Source organism: Salvelinus sp. IW2-2015, unplaced genomic scaffold (assembly GCF_002910315.2).
Source record: "Salvelinus sp. IW2-2015 unplaced genomic scaffold, ASM291031v2 Un_scaffold1536, whole genome shotgun sequence".
NCBI lineage: Eukaryota > Metazoa > Chordata > Actinopteri > Salmoniformes > Salmonidae > Salvelinus > Salvelinus sp. IW2-2015.
Window position 1 is genome coordinate 115530 of NW_019942971.1, and position 11827 is coordinate 127356.

An 11827-nucleotide genomic window follows, 5' to 3' on the forward strand; every position below is an offset into this window, starting at 1 on the left:
GTACCTTGAGCACCAGAGACACATGCGCGGCGCGTGTGGCTGAATAGATCAGGATATCATCAATATACACCACCACACCCTGCCCGTGCAGGTCCCTGAGAATCTCGTCTACAAATGATTGAAAGACGGCTGGAGCATTCTTTAACCCATACGGCATGACGAGGTACTCATAATGGCCAGATGTGGTACTAAACACGTTTTTRCACTCATCTCCCTCCCGAATACGCACCAGATTATGCACTTCACAAAATAGATGGCATCATGAGGGAGGAACATTATGTGGATATAGTGAAGCAATATCTCAAGACATCAGTCAGGAAGTTAAAGCTTGGTCACAAATGGGTCTTCCAAATGGACAATGACCCCCAAGCATACTTCCAAGGTTGTGGCACAATGGCTTAAGGACAACAAAGTCAAGGTATTGGAGTGGCCATCKCAAAGCCCTGACCTCAATCCTATTGAAAATSTGTGGGCAGAACTGAAAAAGCGAGCAAGGAGGCCTACAAACCTGACTCAGTTACACCAGCTCTGTCAGGAGGAATGGGCCAAAATTCACCCAATTTATTGTGGGAAGCTTGTGGAAGGCTACCTGAAACGTTTGACCAAAGTTAAACAATTTAAAGGCACTGCTACTGAATACTAATTGAGGGTATCTAAACTTCTGACCCACTGGGAATGTGATGAAATAAATAAAAGCTGAAATAAATCATCCTCTCTACTATTATTCTGACATTTCACATTCTTAAAATAAAGTGGTGAACCTAACTGACCTAAGAAAGGGAATTTTTACTATGATTAAATGTCAGGAATTCTGAAAAACTGAGTTTAAATATATTTGGCTAAGGTGTATGTAAACTTCAACTGTATATTTTTAAATTTAACTAGGCAAGTCAGRTAAGAACAAWTTTTTWTTTACAATGACTGCCTACACCAGCCAAACCCTGACGACGCTGGGCCATTTGTGCGGAGCCCTATGGGACACCCAATCATGGCCGGTTGTGATACAACCTGATTTGAACCAGGGTGTCTGTATTGACGCCTCTAGCACTAATAAGATGCAGTGCCTTCGACCGCTYTGCCACTCGGGAGCCAATCAGCATTCAGGGCTCGAACCACCCAGTTTACAATTCTACATTTACTAACAAATGTTTTGTTTGAGTTGTAAACATTTATGTGACACATAAATGCCAAAATAACATGCAAAACGTGTGTATATATATATATATTTTTTTAATGTATTTTACTAAACAGGTGGGGCTACCTGCCTGAATGACAGGTCGCCATTGCGCCTCCGATACTTCGCCCTGTTTAACTTCTATACCCCCTCCTGTCTTCGATCCTGCGTACAACTCACTCTGCTTACACTTTCTACCATTCCTCTTTAACAAACCATCTCCCTTTTCCCCGCCACTTTTAACCGACTTAAGCTCACCCTATTTCTCCCTCTCTCTTAGACCTCATCTGTCTCACGTTTTCCCTCCATTCCTCCTCCGTATTCCAAGTATACATCTCCTTATGATAATACGGCACTTCTCCTCACATACATCTTGTTCTTGCCCTCTCAAGGGACGCCATTTAACCGATCTCACTTCTAAAGCAGCTGCATCGTCTTGATGTTCTTCTTTATCAATAGCTACAGCGCCTTTTTTCAATTTCAAACTAGCACGCTTTTCCATCCACCGTCTCCTAGGGCACAACATGGTTGTTATAATAACTTTTTATCTAGTGCTTTTGGTGTTAATARATTTCTCATCGTGTGAAAACTGTAAGTTATTATGTTGTAATGTAGCTACATTTCAAATAGTTATTTTGAACATGTTCAATTTCTATTATCTGATACTGTAATAATGAATATAGAAGAGGGCATAGTTTAMACTTCATGAAAAGAAACYTGACCATCAAAAACATCTTACATCAGAACATTGGAAGGAAGTGCATATAGCTGCAGTTATTTACAGATAAGTCATCAACTGTGTGTAACACTTGCTTATCAGAAACACCATAAGTGCAAGCATCCAAGGAGCAGAGAGAGCATCATTTTGTTCATGTATTATTCATTGCCATATCTGCTGAGCTCCTTCCACAGCAGGCCACTCGGATGTTATCAAACACAGCCATGTAGAGCAGTGGATGGATGCACATGTTCAGTGTAGCCAGTCCCTTGGACACCTGGTAGGCCTTGTACACCCAGTCGCAGACAGAGCCAAGTTCATCAACCTTGCGGAAGAAATAGTAGGTCTGGAGGAGGTGATAAGGCACAAAGGAAATGGCGTACAGCACAACCACCGCAAACACCATCAGGGCCACCTTCCGTTTCTCCAGGGAGGTTATATTCACATTCCTCCACACCGCCCTCAACAATGCGCAGTATGATGCAAATGTGACCAGGAAGGGAATAAAACACCCAGCCACAGACAGAAAGACTTTGTAATACAAGTGAGTGTATGCAACTTCAACTGCATCACTGTTGGTGCAATAGGAGTAGGATACACAATTGGTTTGTTTGCTTCCCTCTGGACATGTGGAGGCAAACTTCAGCACAGGAGAGGAGATGGCTGTCACAAAGATCCAGATGACGACACTGGCAGCCTTGGCTTTGGCGGGGTTCACATTGTTCCAGCTGAAGAAGGGGTACACAATGGCCACATAGCGGTTCACACTGATACACATGATGAAGTAGATGCTGACATACAAGTTGCAGGTGAAGAGGAAGCGTTCTATCTTACAGACCGCCATCCCAAACAGCCAGTTCTCCTGCATGTAGTAGACTATGAGCAGGGGCAGGGTGAGGACATAGAGCAGGTCACTGATYGCCAGGTTACAGGACAGCACCACACCAGTGTGCCAGTTGTTCCTCTCCCTGGTCGCCAAGAGTCTCAGGGCAAACAGGTTKCCAACCAACGCCACACAGAACTCAACACCGTACATTGAAGGCAATAACTGCACTTGGAACTTGTCACCATGACAAGAAGAGTTGTAATCCATCATGTTTGTGTATTGATTTCCGTGGGAGATTAGAAAATAGGAGGGGAAAAGGCTGTGCAAACTGGCTCCCAAAAGTGGTATTTGTTCATCTCTGTGGAAGAAAAAGGATAAAGATATTCATTATATTCTGTGCTGAAGTGGAGAACCATTCTTTTATGCAGGTCATACTGATCCCCTTAGGGGAACTTTGCACTGTGRCAGCCAATACATCAGTCACAATTGTTCATAACATCAATCAGTATCATTCTGTCGCAATACATGTAATAAATTGCTAGTATTAGTAGTGTTTTAAGATACCTTCAGAGCTGTTGTCTTATCAGAAATATACATCTGTGGTCAAAAATAAATAAAAACACACTGCAGTTCTCCATACTAATGTTGTGCAATGGATAGCAAATAATAATCTAAAATACCATGGACCAAGGTTGTGTAAATCTTAAACCAACAGAATGTCTGTCCAAAACACCCCATGGAGCCTAAAACAAGTTAAATAMAATTTCTCTCTAAGAAAAGCCACAAGACCGTTTCTAATGTTACTTCTCCAGTCTATTCAACAGACACAAAAACCTGAAGCATGCACCAGCATTAAAAAACAGGTGGTCAACTATAAACGGTCCACATTTACTCCATTTTTGTCCTTACACTTTACAGATATTTAAATGTATAATGGCAATGACCTCAGAATAAAGCCAGATTAGTACTTACTCATTGACAGACAGATAAGGCTACATTTCCTGGGGTTGACGTTCACACAGAGACCAGTAGAACTTCCCATGATAGGTGAGTTACATGTACAAAGATTTAAAGCAGTCACTTCCCTTTCTGACCTTCCATCCAACCAAATCAACCCATTTGTAGGCATTTTCAAGAAGTGTGACCAACACTGCCTGCCCCTTGTTCTATTTGTAGCACAGTACCAAATGAAAATGTGACAACTCTATGGAACACCGTTTGGACAGCTTATTTTACCTCGGAAGAACAGAAGCTGAGTGAACGTCTGTTATCAGTACCWGAGAATTGGGRGGAGTCCAAACYACCTTTATGCAAATGTGGATCATCAGTGACAAAAATCTATGACTCATAGCATACGTATAGGTGAATCTTTGTGACATATGAATTACGAGTGAGTGTAATCAATGTGTAATAACTACGWAAAAAATGTATGAACGTGTTAAATTATGTGACCTGGAGTCATATTCAGGCCCTGATTGGTCAAGAAGCMTATTMGACACAAGTCAAATAGTGTTATTTTATGTGTATCTTTTTGACACGCAAAGACCCAAACGGCGTTCCATACTCAAGTCTCATGCGCATCAGCCTCGGCTCCAGTTTACGGTCACGCTTTGAAGTGAAAGCTTGTGGCAGAGGCTACATGAGTCAGACACAAGAAAAAAACACTACACACAATTGAGCTTAACATTGTATCCAAAAATGTATTTGCCAATGCTTATAACATTTTTATAAACATGTTCACAAGGTACAAAATTACATCATTGCATTTTCATCCAGTCCTCCAGCTGACTTGTGGTGATACCAATTCCTTTCATGAAAGAATACATTCCTGTCCCTCCAAAACGTTTGCCCCATCCCAGATTTCTTTCCTCCAACTCTTGCCCCCAGTGACATCTTTCCAAAAGATTTGCCCCATCCCAAATTTCTTTCCCTGTATTCAGCAATTTAACTTTTGCCAATGCTTTAAAAAAAAATGTATAAACATGTTCACAAGGTACAAAATTACATCATTGCATTTTCATCCAGTCCTCCAGCTGACTTGTGGCAATACCAATGTCCTTTCATGAAGGAATACGTTCCTCTGTTCATGTTGATCAGAAACTGCAGTGTCCACAAGAGTCCATACTGCCACCTGGTGTTTTACCAGGGTAGAGCGCTCAGCGTGCATCAGTCCAGGCTTTCAAAGGGTTATGAAGCTCAGCTCTTCCCCTTCCTCTGTTTGAAGGAGGTGGAGGTGACTTGGAACCATATTTGTTCTTCCTGTCGTCGCCAGAGAACGGTTTCCTCTTCTTGAAGGGTCCTCCTGAGGGCCTTTCAGGTCTTTGCCTCCTCTTGGCTGCAGGGAACATATCTAGATGGGGGAGGGAGAAAAATAAATATAGGTGATTTTGTCTGCCAAAGTAGCACAAACATATAGTACAACAAAACACAAACTARAGAYACTTGGTTCAGTARTGAAAGAGTACATACCTTCYTCTGGRTCCTCCCCTACAGCCTGTCTGTAGTACTCTGCCTCGTCGTCAGATTCAACAACCGGAGGCCTGTTATCCTGGWTCCCAGGATCCTCCACTTCAGGGTCATGSTCTTCCTCCTCCTGGTGCCTCCTCTTGATGCCTGCCATGCTTCTTTTTCTGARGTTACAGAAACAAACATCACTGTTCCACTCCAACTCAGGTGGAATGACTAGCAGTTACAATGTGCTAGAACARTCACTTGTTCTCCTCCCGTAGCGCTTTCCTTTGGGCAACATCCTGCTCTTGTTTTTTCTTCCGTTCCTGCTTTTCMTTCATCTGCGCCTCTTTTCGGATCAGGATCTCCTGAAGCTCTTCCTCAGTCTTGGCGACTTCAGAAAAGACATTCAGAGTGCCTGTATCAGCATTTCACCATGACCAATCAACAGAAWCACCCATTCTCAGTGGATGTGTCAGTAAGCMTTTACTTTTTTGTTGTTGAAATATCACAGGTAATCATTGTTATCATTTCATCATGTACATCCCATGGACAGCTAAATCAACAGGAAGCTGACAGGTGTACTTACTGACTGCATGGTAGAGAATGTTCCCCTCTCCCATTCCCTCCTCGATCTTCACCAGCTGCATGGTGATGCGTGGGCCAATCTGAAGAGAAAACAAACTGATGCTGTAAAACCCTACCAGAAACTGCTAACAATGTCACATCAGTGGGATCAACTGCTGAAGGCACCATGGTGATAAATGTCAGGATGTGTCAGTAAGCGTTTACTTTTGTGAAAAATCACAGGTAATCATAGATATCTTTTCATCATGTACATCCCATGGACAGAAAATGACAAGACAAACTGATGCTATAAACCTAGCATTTATAGTCACTGCCAACACAGGAGTAGACAATTCTATTGAAACACTGGTTACAATGTAATATCATTAAGATCAGCCACAGGGCTCTTACTTCATCAGCAGCTCACTGATGTCCTCAAACTTGCTCATGTTGGGGAACTTTTCCTGCATCAGCTTCTTCACTCCTCTACTCATGCCCACAGGGACTACTTTCAGGCTGCTGCAGAGGGGGATAGGGAGAAGGACAAGGATGAGTGTGGACTGATCCATTTAGTCAGCTATGGGGGGGGATTCTGCATGATGAGCGCATCAGTGCGTTTACTTTGAATATACATCACTAAACAATCAAATCACAATCTGTCATCCTCTGAGCCCAAGCAGTCTTCCTATAGAGTAACCAAGCCACCTTGAATTAAAATGAGTGCACAAAACATCTTGTATACGTACTAATGGCGAAATTCAATTTCTTGAGACACTGGATCGTAGTTCAGCTAAGTACATCTCTTTATGGCGTTGAGGGCTACCTACAAGAAGGAAACCTGTTAAAATGCATACTAATCCGATTGTCATCAATATAATAAGAGGATAAAAGGATTTTGGGATGTCAGAAAGCGTTTACTTTTGAGTGATCGTCACAGATAATCAGAAGACTATACTATCATCATATTTCACAAATCCCCAATCCAGCAAAAATCCAGGTACTGGTGCCTTTGACATACCTTGTGCACATTGATGGAAGGGAACATGTTTTGGAACATGGTGGCCATAAGTTTGACATGCATGCCCTCCGAGCCAAAGTTATTGAGGACCAGCAGTGCATGATGTGTGAACTGCTGTTCATGCATTCTGTGCCTCTTCAGTGACGAGACCACATCTTTAATAAGGGAGTACTGAAAACGATTAAGAACATATTCAGGAAAAGCAATTGAAGCACAAAACCCTATATTTYCTTGTTTCTAGTATTGGGGCTCATCAGTGCGTTTACTTTGAACATATATCACCGAACAGTCACGTCAAAATCTGTCATCCTTTGAGCCCATTTCTTCCAGTAAGTCATATGGGTTTGTGTACTCACTTTGGTCACCCGGAAATGGAGCATAGGGCCTTTCGGCAGCCGAGCAAGCCTCTGGAAAGAGAAAAWAATTACTCATACACTTTCTAATTTGCCATTAGGATCTAGTAAACAGCCCAACTGTAGATATTGATGCATCAGTGATAAAACATCTTAATCATGAATTCAGATATTCTCATAACTCATCATCTGCATCAGCAATTGGAATAACTAAGGAGGTGGCTGACACAGCATATACTTCATTGATCAATAGCGATATATCATAAAGCTATTCCCTATGCCTGCCTTTGATAAGGCCATGGGTTTAGAGCAGCTGCAGTGTCTACTGTTAAAGCCCCTCGTGGTACAGTAACGCAACAGGGGTGTATTCATTACGCCGATTCTGTTGCAAAACGTTGTCTGTTGCAAAATAAACCATTTACGCCAAACAAAACCTTTTAAGGGTAAAAATATATARAACAAAACATACTTTTTTTACAAGAAAAATATGAGTTTCTACTTTACAAAAWCAAGTATGTCACTCCCTGTTTAATTTGCTTCAGTTTGGTTCTTAAACAGTGAATGGTTCTTAAACAGTAAAACGGTTTCAGTAATGAATACACCCCRGGTGTTTGCAGACTTATTTACCATGTTGACACTGCTGGGCGTCTTGGTGAAGATCATGAAGTGTGTCACTCCCAGTGGCCCTGCTACAGCCACAAAGTCCTTCAGCACATTCTTCTTTCTCACCTGTCAATCACAAGCAGGCAAGACCTGTCAATCAAATGCAATCCATTATGAGCCAAGACACACTTCTATGTATAAACTCAGAGCAGTGGTTYAAAGTGCAAGATCACAGAAGTATTATGATACGTTTTATAAACATTAACAAATATATTAAGTAACAAATGTGMCATGCAGTAACGTCAATTTGATTCAAGTCAGTTATAAATACCAGTTTTGAGTTTCATGACATGAACAAACGGACCTTAAGGGATTCTGTGAAGGGCTCCATGACCCGCCGCATGTCCTCAACTAGCTGACCGACATTCTTGCCGACTTGGCCACGGTGAAACACGAAGGAGTGAGGGACCGCACCGAACACCTCTTCCGCCAAATGGTTCGCACTCACACGTGACTTCTTCTGGTTTTTGGTCTGAAATTGAATTAACACCTTCGTTTAAATGGCCAAGATACTTCGCTATGTTACGAGCTAACGCAGTTGTGGATGTAATCAGTTACAAATATTTTAATCATTGTTCAGATATTCTCATAAAAACATCCTTTTCATCCACAGAATCGTGTCAATAACTAGATAGCTAACGTTAGCCAAKAACTACTTAACCGCTTACCTTTGACTTTCARATAATGGCAGTTTAACAAAACAATATAATAGAGTCAATAATATAACACGTCGCTAATGAACCTAACTATCTAAATGRAAAAAGCGAGCAAGCTCCGTTATGCCTCCGTGTCCTCCATTTCAATCAGATACTGCRCTTCAACCACGTGGATCTGACTGCGCCGGCGCGTTGTGTGTCACATTGAAAAACGTTCGTCTTATTCAAATGCCTAACCAAACTTTTGTTCTCAGCTTCCAGCATGTGTATTTGGCAACGGACCTGGTGTTGCTTGGGGTATTTAAAGAACATTTGCAATATGAAGTCCAAAGGGTAAAACTTCATTATTACAGTGTAATTACATMTAACAGGTAGTGTAGTTAATTGTAATAACTCATAGTTARACTGTAATAACATGTAACTGGTGGTAATTGCATTCTGTAATTACAGAGGTGTAACAACAATTGTTACCATGTTTGTTACAAAGGGGCAAGTTTCCACTAAATTCAACAATTTAGTGTTTCAATTCACCAATTTAGTATTTAGTTTCTTATCAGCTGCATCCGATTTAGTAATAACTGTCACAAGGTTGTATCTCTTGTGGACAGATGCGCTGGGTGTCCCAGATTATAAAAATTGGATGCTCAATAGGCTCTAATTACCAACCCGTCAATCCGCACCCTTCGAAATCTCCAAATAAAATCAAATGTTATTGGTCACATACACATGTTTAGCAGATGTTATTGCGGYTGTACYAAATTCTTGTTTCTAGCTCCAACAGTGCAGTAATATCTAACAATTCATAACAATACACACAAACCTAAAAGTAAAAMAATGGAATTAAGGAATATATAAATATTAGGACGAGCAATGTCGGAGTGGCATAGACTAAAATACAGTAGAATAGAATACAGTATATACATATGAGATGAGTAAAGCAAAACTATGTAAACATTATTAAAGTGACTAGTGTTCCATTATTAAAGTGGGCAGTGATTTCAWGTCTATGTATATAGGGCAGCAGCCTCTAAGGAGCAAGGTTATGTAACCGGGTGGAAGCAGCAAAGTGATGGCTATTTAACAGTCTGATGGCGTTGAGATAGAAGCTGCTCCACTCAATATTGTTGCTTGCCACCAAAGTMTACCATCTTGGTTAACTTGGTTGAGTTTATAAAAACATGTTATATCATGGCTCAGGCTAAGACCCAGATGCAGACACAGGAGGCAGATAGTACAAGTCTCAGYGTTTATTATAGTACAAGGGGCAGGCAAAAGGTAAGTCAAGGCAGGCAAAGAGTCATAATCCAAATCAGAGTCAGGCAGGTACAGGACGACAGGTTCAGGACGGCAGGCAGGATCAGGACAGGCAGAAAGGGCAGAACTGGGAAGARMAGGAAAAACAAAAACTGGAGCACGGGAATATGCGGGTAGGATTTGACGGGATAAGACAAACTGGCAACAGACAAACAGAAAACGCAGGTATAAATACACAGAAGATAATGGGGACAAATGGGAGACACCTGGTGGAGGATGGAGACAAGCACAAGACAGGTGAAACAGATCAGGGTGTGACAGTTATATATAAATCAACCTCACTGACTGGGGTCTACCATATGGGTGTCATCCCAGATTATAATACAAAAATAATGTATAATTAATGTTTACACTACCCATTATGAAAACCTGAATCTCCTTGCCATCCAAGTAAGAAGATAAGAGCATCRTGACTGGTTGCACCTGGTACGGCAATTGCTTGGCCTCCGACCGCAAGGCACTACAGAGGGTAGTGCGTGKGGCCCAGTACATCACTYGGGCTAAGCTGCCTGCCATCCAGGACCTCTACACCAGGCGGTGTCAGAGGAAGGCCCTAAAAATTGTCAAAGACCCCAGCCACCTCAGTCATAGACTGTTCTCTCTACTACCGCATGGCAAGCGGTACCGGAGTCCCAAGTCTAGGACAAAAAGGCTCCTCAACAGTTTTTACACCCAAGCCATAAGACTCCTGAACAGGTAATGAAATGGCTACCTGGACTATTTGRATTGTGTGCCCCCCCAACCCCTCTTTTACGCTGCTGCTACTCTCTGTTTATCATATATGCATAGTCACTTTAACTATACATTCATGTACATACTACCTCAATTGGCCCAACCAACCAGTGCCCCTGCACATTGYCTAACCGGGCTATCTGCATTGTGTCCCGCCACCTGCCACCCACCACCCGCCAACCCCTCTTTTACGCTACTGCTACTCTCTGTTTATCATATATGAATAGTCACAGCCCCCCGCACCCCAACCCCCGCACCATATCTACATGTACATACTACCTCAATCAGCCCGACTAACCGGTGCCTGTATATAGCCTCACTACTGTATATAGCCTCCCTACTGTTTTTTTCACTGTCTTTTTACTGTTGTTTTTATTTCTTTACTTACCTATTCTTCACCTAATACCTTTTTTGCACTGTTGGTTAGTGRCTGTAAGTAAGCATTTCACTGTACACCTTTTGTATTTGGCMCACGTGACAAATAAACTTTGATTTGATTTAAACCCACAAGTACACCACAGAATAAKACAATGCAATTACTWGGRGTTAGACAGGATTTAGCTAGTTGAAATGAAGTGTATCTTTAGCAGTGGTGTAAAGTACTTATGTAAAAATACTTTCAAGTACTACTTAAGTCGTTTTTGGGGGTATCTGTACTTTACTTTACTATTTAATTTTTTACAACTTTTACTTTTACTTCACTACATTCCTAAAGAAAAATAATGTACTTTTTACTCCATACATTTTCCCTGACACCCAAAAGTACTCATTACATTTTGAATGCTTAGCAGGACAGGAAAATGGTCCAATTCACACACTAGTAAAGAGAACATCCCTGGCCTTCCCTCTGATCAGTCGGAGTAACTAAACACAAATGCTTCAATTGTAATGATGTCTGAGTGTTGGAGTGTGTCCCTGGCTATACTTAAACTTAAAAAACAAGAAAATGTTGCCYTGTGGTTTGCTTAATATAAGGAATTTGTAATGATTTAAACTTTTACTTTTGATACTTAAGTATATTTTWGCAATTACACTTACTTTTGATACTTAAGTATATTTAAAACCAAATACTTCTAGACTTTTACTCAAGTAGTATTTTACTGGCTGACTTTCACTTTTACTTGAGTCATTTTCTATTAAGGTATTCGTGGTGGAGTAAGTGGTGTTCAATTGTTTCTACGTTGGAGTGGGTGCCTGTCCAGAAGCGTTTAAGGAAGGGAGGCCAGGGGTTGGCTCAGCGGTGCCGGATGATAATACTATATAAGCTACACATGTAATTCACACATAATTTCCTCCTCAAATCTCAGTGGTGAAAAAGTACGGCAAGGTGTGGTGTCACTCTGAGTGATCTAATATAA

At 41.4% G+C, this 11827-nt stretch overlaps 2 protein-coding genes across 2 annotated transcripts; both read right to left on the reverse strand.

Moving 5' to 3' along the window:
- Positions 1-1854: 1854 nt before the first annotated feature.
- On the reverse strand, positions 1855-3776 carry p2ry11 (purinergic receptor P2Y11). The gene is made up of 2 exons (XM_024138626.2): positions 3691-3776; positions 1855-3076 (listed from the first exon to the last, which is right to left on the reverse strand). Exon 2 carries the CDS (start codon positions 2986-2988, stop codon positions 2044-2046), a length of 945 nt encoding a protein of 314 aa, XP_023994394.1. The 5' UTR covers positions 2989-3076; positions 3691-3776; the 3' UTR covers positions 1855-2043.
- Positions 3777-4500: 724 nt separating this feature from the next.
- On the reverse strand, positions 4501-8238 carry ppan (peter pan homolog). Its single transcript, XM_070439282.1, is given in 10 exon segments — positions 4501-5068; positions 5188-5348; positions 5431-5560; positions 5756-5856; positions 6145-6252; positions 6480-6556; positions 6752-6922; positions 7108-7158; positions 7732-7833; positions 8072-8238. Coding segments are annotated over 10 exon segments (1134 nt in total). The 5' UTR covers positions 8111-8238; the 3' UTR covers positions 4501-4874.
- Positions 8239-11827: the final 3589 nt, after the last annotated feature.